The sequence below is a fragment of the Olea europaea genome, unplaced genomic scaffold (genome assembly GCF_002742605.1).
Source record: "Olea europaea var. sylvestris unplaced genomic scaffold, O_europaea_v1 scaffold1726, whole genome shotgun sequence".
NCBI classification, from domain to species: domain Eukaryota; kingdom Viridiplantae; phylum Streptophyta; class Magnoliopsida; order Lamiales; family Oleaceae; genus Olea; species Olea europaea.
In genome coordinates, this window is record NW_019234961.1 from 31,094 (window position 1) to 51,211 (window position 20,118).

At 34.0% G+C, this 20,118-nt stretch overlaps 2 protein-coding genes across 6 annotated transcripts in view; both read left to right on the plus strand.

Annotated features, from left to right (window-relative positions):
• The window catches only part of LOC111377799 (two pore calcium channel protein 1A-like), a 67,082-nt gene that overhangs the window by 13,626 nt on the left and 33,338 nt on the right, over nt 1-20,118 (plus strand). The window contains exons 12-24 of one of the 3 annotated variants that reach the window (XM_023000927.1): nt 1,777-1,842; nt 1,959-2,099; nt 2,658-2,715; nt 3,538-3,645; nt 5,159-5,222; nt 5,537-5,705; nt 5,975-6,039; nt 6,374-6,464; nt 7,581-7,667; nt 8,823-8,903; nt 9,753-9,784; nt 9,882-9,995; nt 10,567-10,914. In XM_023000927.1, coding sequence (XP_022856695.1) covers nt 1,777-1,842; nt 1,959-2,099; nt 2,658-2,715; nt 3,538-3,645; nt 5,159-5,222; nt 5,537-5,705; nt 5,975-6,039; nt 6,374-6,464; nt 7,581-7,667; nt 8,823-8,903; nt 9,753-9,784; nt 9,882-9,969 — 1,050 coding nt within the window. In that variant the 3' untranslated portion in view covers nt 9,970-9,995; nt 10,567-10,914. Of the gene's footprint in view, nt 1-1,776; nt 1,843-1,958; nt 2,100-2,657; nt 2,716-3,537; nt 3,646-5,158; nt 5,223-5,536; nt 5,706-5,974; nt 6,040-6,373; nt 6,465-7,580; nt 7,668-8,822; nt 8,904-9,752; nt 9,785-9,881; nt 9,996-10,566; nt 10,915-20,118 lie in introns of those variants that run through there. The other 2 variants (XM_023000926.1, XM_023000928.1) reach the window with 2 other exon arrangements.
• The window catches only part of LOC111377798 (two pore calcium channel protein 1A-like), a 32,283-nt gene continuing 26,833 nt past the window's right edge, over nt 14,669-20,118 (plus strand). The window contains exons 1-3 of one of the 3 annotated variants that reach the window (XM_023000923.1): nt 14,669-14,937; nt 18,718-18,861; nt 18,963-19,058. In XM_023000923.1, the coding sequence (XP_022856691.1) occupies nt 14,803-14,937; nt 18,718-18,861; nt 18,963-19,058 (375 nt within the window). In that variant the 5' untranslated portion in view covers nt 14,669-14,802. Of the gene's footprint in view, nt 14,938-18,203; nt 18,331-18,396; nt 18,662-18,717; nt 18,862-18,962; nt 19,059-20,118 lie in introns of those variants that run through there. The other 2 variants (XM_023000924.1, XM_023000925.1) reach the window with 2 other exon arrangements.

Genomic DNA, 20,118 nt, shown 5'->3' on the forward strand with positions numbered 1-20,118 from the left:
TTGGGGATTATGTTATATTGCAAGCCGGTAGTGCTGGTCCTTTTAAAGTTTTAAAGCATGTTGGTCCATACGCACATGTCATTAATTTTTCATCACATTTTGGCCACCACTCTACTTTACATATTGAAGACTTAGTTACTTACAAAGGCCTTTTTAATTTCCTTGATGATCCTTTTCTACTTCCTTATGTGGATCCCCAACCTAAATATATTACCATTTTCACTCCAATAACACATGTCACAGCACACAAAGATGTAATTGATGCTATTTTAGATAAATAGGTTGTGTTGACCAATGAGGAAGATTTTGGAGATGAGTGGCATGAATTTTTACTATTGGGAGTTCAGTATCGGTATGTGATTACAAAGAAAGATCGTCCTCCTTGGTTGGATCATATCCTTGAGGATAAGCTACAACTATCCTTGTTATCATTTGTGGAGTTTCGGTATTTGATCATCGAGAAAGATCGTCCCTCGTGGCATGACTTGGAGCCTTTCGCATCAGATTCAGTGCAACATTCTGCTTTATCTACTCGACGGGATCGAGTTTTTCTCCCACCCCAGGAGAGTTGATGCGGACATCCATTTATTATTTATTTTCTATTTGGACTATTAGTTATATTTTATTTGGACTATTGTTTATGTTTTCGCTATTGGGCTTGCTTAGTGGGTTTGGCCCAAGCCCTTCTCTTTAGGGTTTGTGTTCTGCTATTTATTTCTGTTTTGTTTCTCATTTGAGACAGTTGATGATGAATTAGAATTGAAATATTTTTGGTGGCTTGCAGCCGTTTTCTCCCTCCCCTCTCTTCCCCTGGTTTCTTCTCCTCTTCTCCATTCTCTGTGTTTCTCCTCCTCGTTCCTTCTTCTTTCTTTCTTATTCATCCTACATCACATTCTCTTTAATTTTTATTTATTTAGATAATTTAATTGAGAATAAAGGCATATTTTCTCTTTAACAAAAAAACTGACCTTTTAATGGGAACATGGATGAATGCTGTCCACTGGGATCAGGGTGCTACAAATTGAAAGGTTGGGGACCAACTTGCTATGTCACCCATAGGTTGGGGACATCTGCTGCAATTTTCCCTTTAAATTACAGTCTTGATATTTTAGATTTTCATGAAAAAGATGCATTTTCAAATTCCAACCATTGGCTTTGCAAAGTTCTGAATTTTCATTATTTGGATCTAGTGAAAGTATGAGCTTGTAACTTACTACCATATGAACTTCGAAGACGATGTGAACTATTTGCTCTAATCACATCTTTGCTCTTTGTACCTTTTTGTAAGTGTCGATTACATTATGGTAGGCATTCCTTGTTGATTATGTTGCTTAGAGTTCATTCTCTGGCCCTAAAAGTACTATCTAAGTAGTATGGTCTTGAATTTGTCTATTCAAGTTTTGTAACTTTCTTTTGTATTATTTGATTTTAGATTTATATATGCCTCGATACCTTCTGAACGTAAATATGATATTGTTTCTGTTATAGAATGTACAGCATGTAGGATTAATATCCTTAATTATAGGATCCCTAATTAGGATCCTTCCTAATACAGAATTCTCAATGTATATATATATGGATGTAACCTCTCCTATGAAAAATAATAATGATTTTCTCTCCTAATTACAGTCTCTATATTTAAACATAATTATGGCTCTTCACTCTGGTGTAGTATATCGGTTTCTTTTTGACAAATAAAATCTTTCATATTAAGAAGTTGATGATTCTCTTTTCTAATGGCATCTTAGCTATTTGGCGATTTTTATTTACTTGCAGATTAATTTGGATGAATTTGCTGACCTTTGCAATGCCATTGCACTAAGGTTTCAAAAGGAGGATTCAGTAAGTCCACTTTCCATTGTTCTGAGGCTTGAATGACATCCTTGCAACTTCTTATAGTATTAAATAAAAATGAAGGCTTTTGATCTTCTTTCCAACACATCATAATTGTTTTGCAGGTACCTATTTTTGAAAGCCTTGCATTTTACCGTTCACCCGCATCTAAAAGGCTGAAAGACTTTGTTAAAAGTCCGAAATTTGGATACATAATAGTGTTCATCCTTGCCCTGAATTTTGTTGCAGTCATTATTGAAACAACGGTATGATTTTCAGTCAACTGTTGTATAATCAAAAGAAACCTAATTATATCTGGTTAGATTTAACAACTATTCTATAAATGTTGTGTAGTTTCAGGATTAACAGGACTTTAACTTGTGAATCTGACAAATCGTCTCTGGCATAATTCTTCCGAAAGATGTTGTCTCTCTCTCTAGACTGTTCCATTAACCATTGCACTCCCTCCTCGACAGCTAAACAGACACAAAGTCCAAGAATAAATGAAGGAAAAGAAGATACATGTTGTATGCCAAGGAACTAGTCAAGAAATCATTTGTTGAAGACAAAGTTTAAACAAAGAAATAAAATTGTTGTTCTCTTACTACTTAAACTTTTAGATGATGTGGTTCAACATAACACTAGAGTAGGCAAAGCTCCTGAATAAAGTCTCACCGACCCATTTTTGAAAATTTTGCACGTAATTTAAATAAATAAATTTGTACCCTCTTTATTAGCTTTTAGATGAGCTCGATAAACATCATCTAGTCATATATACTACTACTGGATATCTAATGATGTATTCCGTTCATTGTGTTTTTCAGCTTGATATACAGAACAATTCTGCTCAAGAGGCTTGGCAGAAGGTGGAATTTGTGTTTGGTAAGAGCTCTACAAATCTTGGGTACTATGAGGCATCAAATTCATCATTGGATACTAGAATATGATTGAACCTCAAATTATCCATGTTGATCAACATTAGGCAGTAGTAAGACAGGCAAAAATGTTTTCAATACTGTTTTCACACTTCTTTTTTGCTTTTCGTCTCGACTTGAATAATGAAGAAAAGATGTTAGGTTTTTGTAGTGCTTAAATAGAAATCGGAATTTGATTTAGGCATCTGGATGAGTTCCATCCCAAGTCTGTTGGTCACAAAACTTCATTTCTGTTAAACTAATATCCTATGTGAAAAAACGTATGATGTGGAAACAACTGTAATTTTAGCTTGTATTGGGAGTCAATAAACTTTATGTGTCAGAGGGATAGGGAGACGATCGATCATTTGTTCCTGCATTGTAATGTTGCTAATTTACTGTGGAATGAGATTTTCGCATCGCAACACATAGATTGGGCGATGCCAAGGCATATGGAAGACGTGTTAAAGGCATGAAGGAGAAAATTTCGCGACAAGGATAGTAGACTTGCACGGGAGCTTATTCCGAACTGAATTGTTTGGTGTGTGTGGAGAAAAAGGAACAGCCGATACTTTGACGATCAAACAAGAATAACAGAGAACTTAGAGAATTGTTTTATTTCACATTATACACTTGGTTTAATGCGGTGGCTACTAGTTATATGATGGGCTGCCCAATTTTATGTCGTTTCTTTTGGATTTGTATTGATAATACAATTCCTGTGTATTATGGTTTGATTAATAAAATACTTGATTACCTTTAAAAAAAAAAAATTGCATTTTCTTCACAGGATGGCTATACGTAGTGGAGATGGCATTAAAGGTCTATGCTTATGGATTTCAGAACTATTGGAGAGATGGTCAAAATCGCTTTGACTTTATAATCACCTGGGTAATAGGTAAGTGCCATCAATAGTTCAATTCCAACTCTCTTATCTCTAGTCTGCCTTACAACTATAATTTAACATGTAATAGCTTATTGAAACGCCTTATCGTACTAATTTAGTATTTTGTTGTTGTTTCTAAGTCTTATAGATCTTGTTTTCAAAAAAAAGTCTTATAGGAGTTATGTTCAGGGAAATTTCCATTTAATCAACTGTGAATCACTAAGGTCTATGTCCAAAACTAAAAGATTATATCCTCCATTGGATATTCGTAGTCCTCAACTAAGTTGACTAACCATTTGAGGAAAAAATTGCTACTATTGTGTCAGTTATTTTCTGATTATATTGGAATTCTTTGATGAAAGTTTTATGGAAGATGATAATGAGGTAACACTAAAAAGGCAAGAAAGCACCACAATGCTTGCAGGGTATAAAACATAAATTAGGAAAGTTATTCTAAGTTTAGTTACTATGGATATTTGTAAGGAAGAAGACAGGGTGTTTTCCATCACATGTAAGAGCTTAAACTATTAGAGATAAGTCACATATATTTATTTAAATCTTGTTTTCAACACCCCTTCTAACACGTGTAAGCAGGGTTCATTTTTCACATCAAAGTTTAACACATGACAAGTTTTAATATATGGGTGGCAACGAGACTTGAAGCTATGTCTTTTTGTATGACTCTGATCCTACATTAATTGTTGTACCATTTGATGTAAAATTGTTGTACCACTTGATGTAAAAACTTAAAGTTATTAAATAGGGTCACATATATATCATTTAAATGTTCTGTTCAACATGCCCTTTCACATTTAGGAGGAAGTTTAATTTTTCCCATCAAAGCAAGCCTGAACATGCACGATTTCATTGAATCAGTGGCAACATGAATTGAATTCAATATCTTTACCATATTTAACTACTTGATCTAAAAGTTCGAACTATTAGATAGGCCACATATAGATCATTTATATATTTCTTCGGTTTGTCAGAATTGTGTTTGACAATTTACTTGGCATATCAAATTACCTTTGTCATACTATGTAATAATTAATTTCTTCAATTTGTGTACTTCTATCAGTTAAAAGGCCCAGGAGTTCATATGTAACTTCAGAGGCCGTTGCTTTGTGATTCTTTTATTAATGGAGTATTCATCGAATTCTACTTGATGGTTGGGAACTAATGATTGGATTTTTCAACATAGATTTTTTCTTTCCTTCTTCCCCTTATTCATCAAAATGAGGGTAGAATTACTGGCAGGAACCATTTAACCTATCTAGGCGTTTAGAGAAGTTCGCTACATTCAGATTGAAACATTACTCAATTAATTGATTAACATTACGCTGTCATTTATCGGTTCTTTATGGATTACACCTTTTCCTTTCTTCCAGTGTTTAAAAATCAAAGGCTTCTTTCTTTCTCTTTTCCTTTTATATGGAATGAGCTGGTTGAGCTTGTGATTCGGCTTGTTTGTCTTTCCTTCCCTTCTTTATTATTTTTATTTTTATTATTATTTATATTTTTGCAGTTGTTGGAGAAACAGCAACTTTCGTGTCTCCCCATGGCCTAGCTTTTCTTTCCAATGGTGAATGGTGAGGATAAGCTTGTGCATGTGATTAGAACATTCATATTACCAATGTTTTGCTACTCTCCTCTGTGGAAATGAATATAAAGAAAATATATCTTATTCAAGTTGATAATCTGGATTTGCCAATCTTTATCATTGTATATCTTTCTTGTTTCTTTTTTCTTCTATAATTTCTTAACGAATAGAATAATGTCTTGAAAGATCTTTAGTTTTTTGTTTCCTACCTATTTTACTAAGATTGTATTGTGAATTTACTTATCATTGGAGGTTATTTTTCATCACTGTAAAAGGAAATAATGAGCCACTTTTTGTCTGCAGGATTCGATATCTTCTTATAGCAAGAATGTTAAGATTGATTCGGCTATTGTTGCATGTTCAGCGTTACCGGGCCTTTGTTGCAACATTTTTTACTCTAATACCAAGTCTAATGCCATATTTGGGGATCATATTCTGTGTCATGTGCATTTATTGCTCTCTAGGTGTACAGGTACCTGATTACTTCTTATAATGTATTTTGAATCTTTTTTTAAATTACACTTTAGATAGATGTTACTTGAGGTCATTTTCACAACTTCAAAAAATGATTTTCTTGAGTTCACTTCCACGTAGTAGATAGATTTTGTCCATCTGCAAATTGTTGCTTCTTAATAAGACATGATGTGCTCATAAAAACCTGATATTTTTTTTTTTTTATTTTTTTCATTTTCTTGATTTCTTAAAGTTTGTGAAGTGTTTCTTTTATTCTTCAATTTGCAGATCTTTGGGGGGATCGTCAATGCTGGAAATCCAAATCTTGAAGGCACTGATCTCAATGATAATGAGTATCCTTCGTCGTGAATGAAGCTCTGTTAGATTTTTGCTGATTTATAATCATATTCCAATCCATCTCAAGGTTATGTGTATCTCAATTTGACCAGTAAACATGTAAAATCCATTTGAGAATCTATGTTTTTACCACTACAAAAGTTCAATCAATGACAAAAAACAAATAGAAACTAACACAATCATACTAAATTTTGGATTGCACTACTCCAGTAGATCCATCATTACGTCTACCTGTACAAATTGCTGTGAAATCATTCATTGTTTCTTGTTGAGATTCTGTTTCTCCATTAATTATCAATTTCCTGGCTCTTTTTTCTTGACAAATTTAAGCTACTTACTCTTCAACTTCAATGACTACCCAAATGGGATGGTAACACTTTTCAATCTACTGGTGATGGGGAACTGGCAAGTGTGGATGCAGGTATTGCTTATAAATCATGATTTTCAGCATCTTCCGTGATAGAATTATCCAATACTGTTCACTTTCTTCTTTTCAGTTTTTTCATTTGAGTGGAAATGTTGAATCAAGTTTCTTTTCTATTGGATACTGCAATTACTGTGGGTTTACAAATTTTTGTTATGAACAACAAATAATGTAGTGCCTTCTTTGCGGAAGACTGGGCTGTTATCTAGCAGTGAAGTTAGTGAACATGGGTCATATCCAGGAACAGGCCAATTTAGGATATGTTCGGCTCATGTTTATAAATACTCAAGCCACTTTTTATCCACACATTTCGTAGGATCCACAAGAACTACCTACTTATCTGCCACTCATTTCTATATAGTTATAATTTAAACCATCGATAAACACTTCCCAAACACGCTCTTAGTATCAACTGAATATTATTACTAGCGCAACATAATTAAAATTCATGAATATTTGTTAGCTAATGGACCAAGCTTTATAAACGTCTCAGGTGCTTAGAAGACCAACTAGATAAAGATGTGTATTTATTCTAAATAATTCCCTTTTCACTTCACCTTATGTAGCGTACATCATGCTAGCTAACCCTATTCTCTTGAATTTGAGCATTTCAGGCCTCAAATAAGCAGCAGTCTTGCAGGAATTGTAAACCTATATCGAGGAAAAACAGGATGTTTAGAAAGAAAGGATAGCAACAATTCTAACCTAGGCTCTATGCTAAACATGTGTCAACCTACAGATATTATTTATGAAAAGAGATGCGCATGCTACTAGATGAGAAGATACTTTTGTCCTTTTTTCTTCTCTTCATTTTTTATTGTACATGTCACAGTGTACGTGGATGGGGTTAGAGATTAGCTCTTTTGAATTGGATGATATTTTCAGGAGCCTAAGTTTAATTTGGAACAAATGTTATTTATATACATATGTATATGCCTAAACTGCCGAGAGTTCATTTCCTCTCTTTACTTGGCATTGCACCTGGATATTATACATAGTTTCCCTTTTAATGGACATCTACAATTTACAGTATTGCAGCAGCAATGTCTTACTCTGTCATTTTGGGAGACTTGTTCCATTATATGATTGTAATAAATGATGGTTGAATTTCAGAGCTACAAGGATTTGACTGGAACTGCATGGTCTTATGCATATTTCATCAGCTTCTATCTTATTACAATTGTACTACTACTGAATTTGGTAAGTTGTAGCTAATTTAGAGTCCTTGTCTATGTCTTCTGTCAATTGAAATAATTAGTATCACTGACAAGTCTGCGTGCTTGTGTTTCTCATATTAAAACTCAAACATATTCTAAAGAACCAGTGTATGTTTGGAATAGTACAAACATATAACAGGAAGAACTCTTCACATTGCATATAAAATCTAGAACTTCTTGGATAACAATTTATTTGCTTACACAGAGCTATATACTTCTATGCATCAATTTGTTCTTAATTGCTCCCTCCTGTAAATGATGTGGACTTTAGCTAATGTGATTATATAGCCAGGTGGATATAGACGGAAAAAAAAAGACAAATGGATTAAAACAAATTACAGGACTAGCATAGAAGTTCGAAATTTCATTTAACAGCTATCGACAAGGATTTTGTTATTTAGTCATGTGCACCAGTTTCAGATAATTTCTTTATTGAGGTTGAGCATGTTTGTCTAAGCTAAAACTAAGCAAAACTTACTTTTAAGTAATTTTTATTTTCAAACACATTTGGACGGTATTCATTTTTTTTTTTTTTTAACGATAATGTGGGTTGCTTTCAAAATAAGCTACTTGCTTATTTCCAACTTTGTCCAATAAAAATATATTTACCCTTTTAATCTTAGCCAAACACAAACTTAGCTGAGTTAAAAGTATAACAATTATTTTTCTTTAGTTTAGAATGATTAACCATGTAAATAGATAGTACATTCATTTTAGACCATGATAATATGTTCAATAATGAAAACATTGAGAAGGGGAAATCGTTTCTTTATATCTTTTTGAAGTAATCATTTCACTCAAATTTATCCCCTTAAAGAAAAGTGGGAACAGGCAGAGGAGATCTTCTTCTTCTGTTATCTCAAGTGGTTATCATAACTCAATTAAGGTTTCCTTGTCTGAATGTGGAAACCATTAGTAAATCTAACATCAAGACTTAAACTGAGATATATGAGATTCAAATTCCCAGCCGTTTCGTTATTATCTTGAAGTGCTTTGTTTGTCAGCCCCTTTTGGGAGTTTTGTTATCGAAATTCATTCTATCCATCTTATTTTACTGAATTCCATTCTGTCAATATTGTGAAAAAAAAAAAAATATTAATAAAATAAACCTCATAATCTTTTTGAAATATCATTTCAGGTTGTGGCTTTTGTATTGGAGGCATTTTTTGCTGAAATGGATCTTGAAACTTCAGAGAAATGTGAAGATGCGATCGGCAAGGTTAGAAAAGAACTTTGGTTTCTATTGTGATCAAAGACACAAGTAGTAGTTTAGATTAAAGATCAAAGATTTCCCATAAGTGGGAAAATGGAAGGGCTCTATGATATAGCTTTCATAACCTTGATTCCAATCCTCAGCCCACATCAGACATGATAAGGCATCTCCAAAAATATAAGATTAAAGGATAAAACACTGTAGAAACAATTTAATGGGCCTTAACTTGATAAAGAAATTGTACTCTTAAACTGAGTTGGACTACTTATCCTGATACTGGCCAAACTAACAGCTCCATGGACTCTGAAATATCAAAGCTTAATAAAGAATTTTGTGCTTTGATTGAAAGGGGCCACTACTATAAGTCTATATGTTAAAATCAAATAATATCTATCATCATCTCAAAAGAAATTTCCCTTCCTGTTCACCTCTTCAAGATTCTTGTCAATATTCAGATATTATATTCTGCATAAGTACTTATATACAGTAAAGTAATGGTTGGTACAGTTGATTTATCATCATCAAGTTCCCCAGGGAAAAGAATGACTCCTGTTTCCAGTAACATTTCGTGTCTGTAGAATGTCATGTCATGTAATCATATCATTTTTGATGATTTTCCAAATAAAATGTCACCATCTCATTTTGAATTATGGGGTTGGTGGAGTAAACGAACTTTTGAACTTGATTGAGCTTTGGGTTGCTGTTATTTGGACATAACTACATTAATGTATGTGGGCTTGTTGTCAGCTTGTAGTTCATGGATTTGTATATATGATTTACCTTACAGCCATTTGTACATAATTTTGTATCGATATTTTTGTATTACTAAATAACTTGTATTCCTTCACAATCCAGGATGAAAGTCAAAAGGAGCGACGTAATGTAGGGTATGTGTAACTGACTTCTCAGAAACTTTCCCTTTACGAATTTAGAATGAAGCTTGATCGGAATCAACATTTTCCTTTTTTCCCTCAAATTTTGCAGCACAAAGACGAGGAGTCAGAGAGTTGATATGCTTCTCCACCATATGTTGAGTGCTGAGCTGGGGAAGACAGAGTTCTCCTCCCCGTAAACTTGGTCCATTTCTTATCCTTGCTAGTAATTTCTTGAGAGCTCTTCAATTTTGCTTTATTTTTACTGTCAGAATATCTTGGGGAATTCCTTAAGATCTTCACGGCCTTTACTCGACCCTAAGAAATATTAATCACCTCATGTTCTTGGACACAGCTGAATTTGAGGACACATTGGAACTATTTTTCTTCATGTCATCTTTATCTAGAATTACTCGCATGCTAGGATAAGCAGTTGATGTACGTAATGACATGTTAGTGTACTCTACAGCCTATTGATTTTGGAACCACAACCACATGACAGTTTTAAGTTATTTGTGTCATTTGAATTAAGCATGTGAATATCATCTTGGGCCCACATTCTTATTCATAAAATGACTTTTCATTATCTAGCATATGATTGGTAGAAAGTCAAAGTTAGCCTTGATGGTGGATCTGACATTTAGTTGGCATCCATCGTTAGTGCACGTCACGTTTCAGGTCCACTAGGGGGATTTGGGACGGGTTGTGAGCCTGACATATAATATATTTTAAGTTGGCAACTGAATAAATTATCACTGTTGGCTCTTATTGATGCTTTTGTTTTGAAATTATAATAGGTTCCTCCAACAAGAACAAAGGAAAAATTAAGCATTCTGGAGATTGTTTAGCAGTTTTAGAGATTTCCATCGTTGTTGGTCTCGCATTTCAGAATGATAAAATATTGGTTCCACTACATTTTCTGGACTAATACATTTATTTTCTACCAGCATTCTTTTCTTTATATCCTTTTGAATTGTTGAAGAGAACCCTCCTTCCCTGCTCCAACTACTATTCTCCTACTCAGAACTATTAATTTCAACTCGTTCTTTTGATGGGCTACAATTTTTTTGGGTTTCTTCTGGCAGTTTGTATGTGCGTTATGTGGATTGAAAATGTGAAGGAATACAGTCTACTGATTATGATTTTGAATTGGATTGAAAATGTGGATTAATCTTGATAAATAGAACTTCCCAAAGTATAGAATCTCCGGAATCATTTCATGTATAATCGGCTCCTTGAAGAAGTCTACTGAACTGGAACATGGGTTGTCTCTAATACCGAGTGGCCGAGGTGACTTGGCAATATATTTTAATCCTTAGAAGGGTTACTTTCTCTATCATTTTCATGAACAGAAATGCGGGTGTAAAGGTAAGTTGGGCTGTCGAAGTTCCGACATATGAAAAATATGACATTGAATCGAAGAGAGACGTTTCTGCTAACTCCATAGAATGCTATGAATATGACAAAATCACGTCTTTATACTTCGGTTCAAAAACACTATTTCTTGGGCTTATTACAAAGAAGGGAATTCCAAAGTTCATTTCTCTTGCTTTTCGTTAAAAGCATAAACCAGCATTTAGGCGATTTATTTCGTAGTTTCATATTTAAATAAACAAAACATCAATCGTTTTTCGATATCTACGACCGAAATATTACCTACCGTCTACATGCCTGATTCTGCGTGTTCGTATATTATATTAAAGAAAAGTTTATGTAAAGACCTGTTAAAACATCAATCAAACGACCAGAATACTGTTAAGATGAAAACATATGCAGAGTTCACTCCCATGCATTCGTAATAAGATTCAAAGACTGCCCCCAGAAAATAAGAGAGTATTATAGGATTAATTTAGAAGTGCAAGGCGAAGAACCATATACAGGATGAAGATTTATCCTCAGCCCTATACTATCCTAACATATTTACACATTTAGGACCTCAAAGATAGTCTTTTTGTACCAAAATGCAAATAAAAGGCCATCAAAGTCAACATGGACAAAGGTGTTGATTTACCATCCTCCTGTTCGTACCCGTTATTCTATAAACCTACTGCAGAAACCATCATAATGAACAGCGAAACCTCTCACAGTCATCCGCGCCAATCTTCGTGAAGTTTGAAATGAGACCGGTTATCATTCTCCTTATAGTAGCCGCAAACTGTGATGAGGTGCTCTATTTGTAACAATCCTGGATCTTTCCCTAATTCCCTTGACCACTGAACCAACTACTGCACCCTCCATGTATGGTCTACATGCCGAAAGAATATCATGCGCACGAGAAAGGAAATGACCTATCACGAAATCCTCGAAGTGCTGCAATCATATAACCATTTGACAAAAAAACCTCGCAAATAAAAATCTCGAACATATTGTTTGAAATTTTGAATAAAAATAAAAAATCAAATTAGCACATTAGCGAGTCGGAAGAGATTCGAAAAATAAAACCTCACAAATAAAAATCTTGTTATAGTTGGGGGGAACATATTGTTTGAAATTTTGAATAAAAATAAAAAATCAAATTAGCACATTAGCGAGTCGGAAGAGAGAGAGAGAGAGAGAGCCTGCAGTTGAAATGGATATAGGGATCCAATAAATCTAGCAATGATCCAAACGGAGTGGTAAAAAAGGATTCATGTAGCCAATTCCAAATTTATTGGGAGCTAGGCTTCAAGGCCAAACAGCACTTTTCCAAATCCTTAATTTCAACTTGAGAAATATTCTTCTAATATAACCTGATGATCAGATTTGAAGACATTCTGAGGTTTTGCCAACATCTTAGACGGGAGATCAACCAAGCACCTACTAATGGGTTAAGATTCAAGTGAGCTTTTAGGTTTAGTAATGATGGTAGCAGTCATTAAAATAACAGGTGTCTAATAAATTCAACCGACAGCACAAAACATATAGGAGAAGAATGGGTGTGTAACATCAAAAATGATTGGCATACATCATTTATTTTTACAGAATCTGTACAGAACTCTCACAAAGGTGTAGGTCTCACATGAATAAAAAATGTCAAAAAATTAACCCACCCTCCTTCCCCCACGCCCTATGTGAGGTGTCGGTAGGGTTTCCGTGAACCCCTACCTGTACACTAATCATCTCACTGTGTAACATAAGCCTGCACTACTGCACATTTATCCTAATAGAGAATAAATAATATGGGGAACGAACAGATGCAATTCAAATATAAATATTGTCATTAAGCATTAAACATATCTATTGATTCACAATGTTAAACCTAACTTATCTAAATGTTTAAGCAGATAGAAAGGGGGTTGTATTTGTTCATTTAATATTTGCCTTTAACACTCTCTAACAAAGTCATTTTTTATCAAATATTCGACATGTGCACAATTTTCATTAATGGATCGTGGTGAAACTGGAACCCAGATCTTTAGCCTGCTTTGATACATTTTTTTTAACAAATAGGTAAGAAGGGAATTTCAAGAAATAGAAGACACTGAATATGAATATTAGCTATATCATCATATAAAGTGCTTTAAAAGGCGAAGGTAGCAAGACATTGTACTAATTTTTCTTTTTTGGGGTGGGGGTGGACAAAAGATCCAAAAATCTTGATTTAAATATTTAAAAATATATAATAAAACCATCATCTATGATGGTAATATAAAGATTAGATTTGCTTTTGTTGAAAAAATATTTTAGCAGAAGAAAAAATCTGCAGTAGATAACGATTAACAAAGGTTGTGAAATGGTGGAACCAAAACTCCACATCCTTAGATTTTATTCTTTTGATGAGAAGATGGAATGAAAAGAATGAGAAGTCTGTAAAAACTTGCCAGATTCGGAATGCCTTTTGAACATTGGTTGGTTGTGTATTCTAGTGCGCTAACAACTATGGCAGTCTATTATTGGATGCTTCCCTGCTATAAAAGCTACATAGATCTCAGTTGTTTTAGGTCAATGATTGACGCTTTTTTGTTAGTTATGAATCAATATAAACTAATTTTTGATAACTAACGAACTGTGACAATGGCGAAAAAAATACTGAATGGACGATTTGTTGTGTACAAACTTATCTATCAAGCAGGAGCAAGAAAAAGAACAAGATGACCTTAAAAAGAAAAATATACAAAGGACACAAAATTGAATTTAATGGTAGTCAACGAGACATGCAGTTTTTCTGGTGTTGTATGATCCGAGTTGAGATCTGTTGTCCAAAATTGGCCGTCCATCCAATTATTCATTGACACATCACTTTAAATTAATATATTCAACTTTTCTCTCGTTGTCGCTTGTACTTAAAATAGTTGTCTAATGATATCTCAATTTATAATTGGTGGATAGCAAGTTGGACAACCAATTTTGGACAGCACATCTCAACTTGTATTATCCTGTGTTATAAGAATTGGACCCCTTGGCGGTTCAAATTGGAAAAATGGGAATCAAACTCCATATATATATATATATATATATTCTAATCCCGAGATTAAATCCTGGGTTTGGAGACAGGGCCGAGGTGGCGTGACCTCGGCCCCTGATTTGAAATTGCGGGCCCCATGTGTTGCAAGATCGAGGGCCGAGGCCAAGCCACCTGAGCCCTGGATCTGAACCTCTGCATTGTTATATATATATAAACTTAATTAATTAATTAATTTTTACAATGGGGACTATACTTCGACCCTTGACCCTTTTTGTTTTCTTTCTGCACAATAATTGTGTAGCACTTAGCTATGAAACAAGAGACATTACTGCATTATAGAAATGTATATGTGACAAAATGTTAAAATGCAATTCCACCTGCATTTCTACTAGTGGCTGAAGTTACTTTTTATTTTATTTTAATATTATTATATGAGACTTCTTGCAGTTCTTTAAGTCTTGCTTCTTGCTACTTTTGAAAATATACATGCACGAAATAGCTATCACACAAACTTAAAAGAATACTCTGATACTGACAATTTGAAGTGCTTGACTTTGAAGTCATCCATAACGAACAACCATTTCTTTTTCTCATTAATGACCACGTTCAAATCAATCCCATCTTTGATTCTGTAGAGATCAGAGCAAAAATGGAGACGGCTTTGTTGGTTGGCGGAGAAGGCAGCAGTGGCGACCAACGAAGGGATCGTATGCACTTGTTTAACAGAACAAATGCCATTGCTTATGGATCAACATACCAAAAGGCCGCTGCTTTGGTTGATCTCGTAAGTTTCTTGTTTTTTTTTGCTAACTTTCATAATATTGAAAAAATTGTTGTAGCAGTATAGTTTAGCTGCTAATTCAATGTGGGTATGTGACGTGTGTCTGTACATTGAAGAATATGATGGATTCTGTTAAAGGATCTATTCTAAACACAATTGGTATTGAAAATGGGGATTCTGACCTTCTTCTATTAGCTTTGGACCGAGGGGCGGAGCCAGAAATCAATGTTACGAAAGGCAAATTTTTTTTTTTTTTTTAAATTTAATGTATGAATAAAATTCAAATATATCAAAAAAGTCGCAATATAACATTAGCTATTATGATTGTATTATTAGATTTATCACTCTTTGAAAAGAAAGATATAACTGTTCTTCTTTTTTGGTAGAAGTTCGATCTTCTTCCATGTTAAAATTCAAAACTAAAAGCATAAAAATCAAAACTCAATATGTCAATATCCCATAAACATAAATTGATAAAATCATAATCATAAATTTGTTCATTTTGTAAGAGCTTAGAACTTAAAATCTTCCTTCCTAAATTATAAATTCACACCCCTCTATTGTAAGAAATTATAGATTCATCATATACCAAATCATAAATTCTCATCTCTCTATTTTTTTCCAACTTAAATTAATTCATATTGTAAGAATCTAAATTTGATATCAGTAGCCTACACATCACACATATGTTGCAAATGAAATAAATTCCAGAATTTCTTGCCTACATTTTTTATTTCCAAAAAGAATTGGTAACCTAGAATTATTTCAACTATATTAGGCAACAATGAGTTTCCGTGACAATGTAAAAATTGAAAAATTTCACAAAATGACTTTACTCATGAGGGATAGGAAGAACATCATTTAAGATGGAAGAGTTAGGGTTAAAAAAATTTGGGAATTTCAATTTGGTATTCAAAATTTTCAAATGTCGCCTAAGGTTGAATTTTGAAGAAAGAAGAAAAGAGAGGAATCAAATGAGCTAGTGATGATTTGAATTAAAATTAAACAAAGTTAGTTTTAAGAATTGAGCCAAAAATTAAAACAAACAAATAATTAGTTTTAAGAATTAGACTAGGCTTGCCAAATGACATTAATTGTTGGTGAGCTATACACTAAAAATTAAAACCATTTTTCATAAATTTATTTTATTTTCTTGGACTTGGACTTGGACTTTGGGGGCAGTAGGTTACAACCTAGTAGAGCCCACTATCAAATTCGTCCATGGCTGGACCTTGAGTCGAATTGATCATGTCATGTGCAACGTCCATCAATGATGGTTCATTAATGTTCATTGATTTAGACTCCTACCCGCTTCTCAACTACCAAAAAGATTGAAAGGTCCCGAAAGCCCCCAAACCAAGATCGAAAATGAAAGCATTTCGATTCACTCCCCATTCTTTCTTAAATAAATAAAGCTCGCCCTCGAGCCCTGGGCCTGTCGGCTGAGTCTTTCCTGCTCTTCTGTTTCCTTCATGAGAAAGACGTACATAAGAGGTATGCTCAGTGCGCAGAGGATCTGTTGAGAGTTTGTCTCGATAGGGAACTGTACGATCTTTTCCCTTATTGTATTGAATCAATAAAAAAAGGGTCAGCGCTATGGCTCCTATTGTTTGATCCAATATTGGTTGAGGATGAAAAGTTTTTTGAAACAACGAAAAAAGAAATCTACTTTATCAATTAGACGAAAAAAGACTCTGATTCTTAAGAACCCAACAACCCTTTTCCCCTCAAACTAGACAAACAAAGAAGGGAATCCCATTGGCCTTTAGAGGATTACTCTATATTATGCATAACCCTCTCTCACAGCTCTTTCATTTGTAAAATCTATTCTTGCAACATTAAGATAGTTTCATTCTCTCAAAACAAAGCCCGATCTAAACCCTTAGGACAAATTAGTTTTATGCACAAAACTTAACACTTAAGCTTCCTTATAAATTATAGGTTTTCAAAAAATGAGTGTGAAAACCCTATCCCTTACCTTGTGCGGAACGGGAAAGGGCTGTTTTGCTTTGCTTGTTTGCTTTGTTCCTTATTGAATCCTTCGAGGTTGGAAAGTCTACTTAGAGAAGTGGAAGTGTGCAGGAATATCTTGATCATGGAAATTTGGTTTAGATATGAAATTTCTTCGAATTGTAGTTTTCACAATTGTAATGACCTGGGCACCTTAAGTTAGTATGTTCGTGGTGGATTAATTACTTGGTATCTAGAATTTTTCTGAAGGAAAAGATAGCCTGTGGTGGCAGGATTTAGGTCTGTGGCAACTGTCATTAGACCACGACTTACTGTAAGGCAGTGTTTGATTGGATCATTTTTCATGAAAAATAGAATGAGTTTTACATCTTTTACTCCATTAATGGTGTTTGATACCATTTATTTTCCATGGAATTGGTTTTCTTGCTTTTGTTGCCACATAGATATTTTTCATCTAATTGAGAAAAATGAATGGTGAGAATTCATTTTCCCGGTTACTGTAGCAATTTTTAATTATTGTTATTATTATTTTTATTATTTTTTTGGTTGGAAATGGAAACAAATTTTAAGAATTATTGTAAAATTTTTTTTCTTTAACTGACAATTTCCATGTAAATCAAAGTCAAACGAATACCAAAAGATAGATGATTTTCTTGGTTTTTTGTTTTTTGTTTTTTTTTGTTTTTTTTTTTTTTTTGCAATGGAAACAAATTCTATCCTCAATACCAATAAATTTTATCCTTTTAATTGACAATTTTCATGTAAAACAAAATCAAACGAACACCAAAAAATAGTTTTATTTTAACATTTTTCACGTGGAAAATATACCAATCAAATGCAGTAAATTGACAATTCTCAGGAAAATAGTTTCTAGGCAATTCATTTCCCTGAAATTCATTTTCTTTCCACCCAAATTTCATCTTTGTAATCAAATAGACTCTAGTGTAGAACTAGTGGATATTTCGAACTTACTGAATATAGTCCGTTTGAATCTCATTAAATTGCATTCTATTTTTCTCTTGCATATTTTCAACTGCATAATCTTTTATAAAATAATATTACACATAAATCAAAAATTTCTTCTTCTTTTTTAATCACTCATTAAAAAAAAAAACACCATTCCACTCATTTTCATTTCAAAAAATGGGAGGGCCAAATGGGGATAAATTTCTTTTGTCAATTCAATTCACCACCCGGGTTTGTAAATAGTATAGGTGTTACGGATTCAAGTTAGGTTTTACTGGACCCGAAAGATGGGAATCTTTCTTATATTGGTGTCCACAAATAAACATGATTACACTCTATTCCGCATTTTTTACTGCATCTTAGACCAAAATTGTTCCTGAAGCCTTTTATGGTTGACCGAACTCATTTCATTTTGCATCATAGTCACCTATGTGGTGCTATCCCTCGTCTGAACTCTGGGTGAGGATTGTCCTTGGACGGGATGCTACAAGAATAATACTTTTTTCCTTTCTTTGGGTTGGGGCCGCGAGAGGGGGCGGGGGGTTGTGAGGGGTTGATAAGACCTTGCCTTCATAACGGACTCATATGGTAACTACTACTTGGATGCTCAAGCATTTCTGGATCAGTTGGCTTGGCCAGTGCTAAGTAGATTTCTGGGGCGGGCGTAATTCAAACACTGGAATATCAAGGAAATTAGAGGATAACTACTTGCGTATTAAAGGATGAGTATGTCATCAGTCCAGTACCTTGGAGGGAGACATATTCCTGAAAATTTTCTGGAATGCTCATAGTAATCTCTGCTCCCCCCCCCCCCATAATGATTTGAAATATCTCTTGCGTTTGCAGGCTGAAGATGGTACTGGTATACCTGAGGAAATTCTTGATAACTCGAGCTTTGCAAGTTCTCTGAAGTCCTACCTCATATTTATTCGATTTGATTTTCTCTGGTCACTCAACTACTTTGCATTAGTCGTTCTAAATTTCTTTGAGGTTTGTGCATCTTCCTAACTCCTAGGATTTCTATTTTTCTCTTTTTTGTTTGTCATTAAATAATTATTTATGACTTAAATATGTTTGGCTTATATCCGCAGAAACCTCTATGGTGTTCTGGGTATTGCAATAACAGGGGTTACTACTTTCTGGGGCCGCTGCCATACTTGACTGGTGCTGAGAGTCTTGTATATGAGGTAAGGTCGAAAAATTCATTCACTTGTTTTACAAGTAATATAGACAGAGTTTGGAGCTGTAAATGTATCTTTTTGGAAATAGTTCACCCATCTTGGACGAATATTTATCTGAATTTTGGCTATTGCTATAGTTGCCTTTCTTTGACCGTAACAAATTGGATTGAAGAAAGAACAAGTAGTACATGTTACAGACGATATATGGATTTTCAAGAAATAGAAGACACTGAATACGAATATCAGCTATATCATCATGAGTCACTTACAGCGCTTTAAAAGGCGAGGGCAGCAAGACATTGTACTAATTTTTCTTCTTCTTTTTTTTCTTTTTTTTTTTTGGGAGTGGAGGCGGACAAAAAATCCAGAAATCTTGATTTAAATATTTAAAAATATATAACAAAACCATCATATATGATGTTAATATAAAGATTAGATGTGCTTGTGTTCAAAAAATATTTTAGTAGAAGAAAAAGTCTACAGTAGATAACGATTAACAAAGATTGCGAAATGGTGGAACCTCCACATCCTTAGATTTTATGCTTTTGATGAGAAGATGGAATGAAAAGAATGAGAAGTCCGTAAAAACTTGCGAGATTCGGAATGCCTTTTAAACATTGATAGTGTATTTTATTGCACTAACAACTTTGGCAGTCTATTATTGGATGCTTGCCTACTATAAGAGCTGCACAGATCTCAGTTATTTTAGGTCAATGATTGATGCTTTTGGTTAGTATGAATAAATATAAACTAATTTTTGATAACTAACAAACTTTGACATTAGCGGAAAAAAGCCAAATGGGCAAGTTGCTGCGTACAAACTTATCTATCAAGCTGGAGCAAGAAGAAGAACACGAAGAAGTCCTTAAAAAGAAAAATATACATAGGACACAAAATTGAATTTAATGCAGTCAACAAGGCATGCAGTTTTTCTGGTGTTGATCCAGTGTTATAAGAACCGGACCCCCTGGCAGTTCGACTTGGAAAAATGGGAACTGGATTTACCGGCTCACCTGAACGGGAACTGAATTTACCGGCTTTTTCAAGTTATACTTTTCAAAAAAAA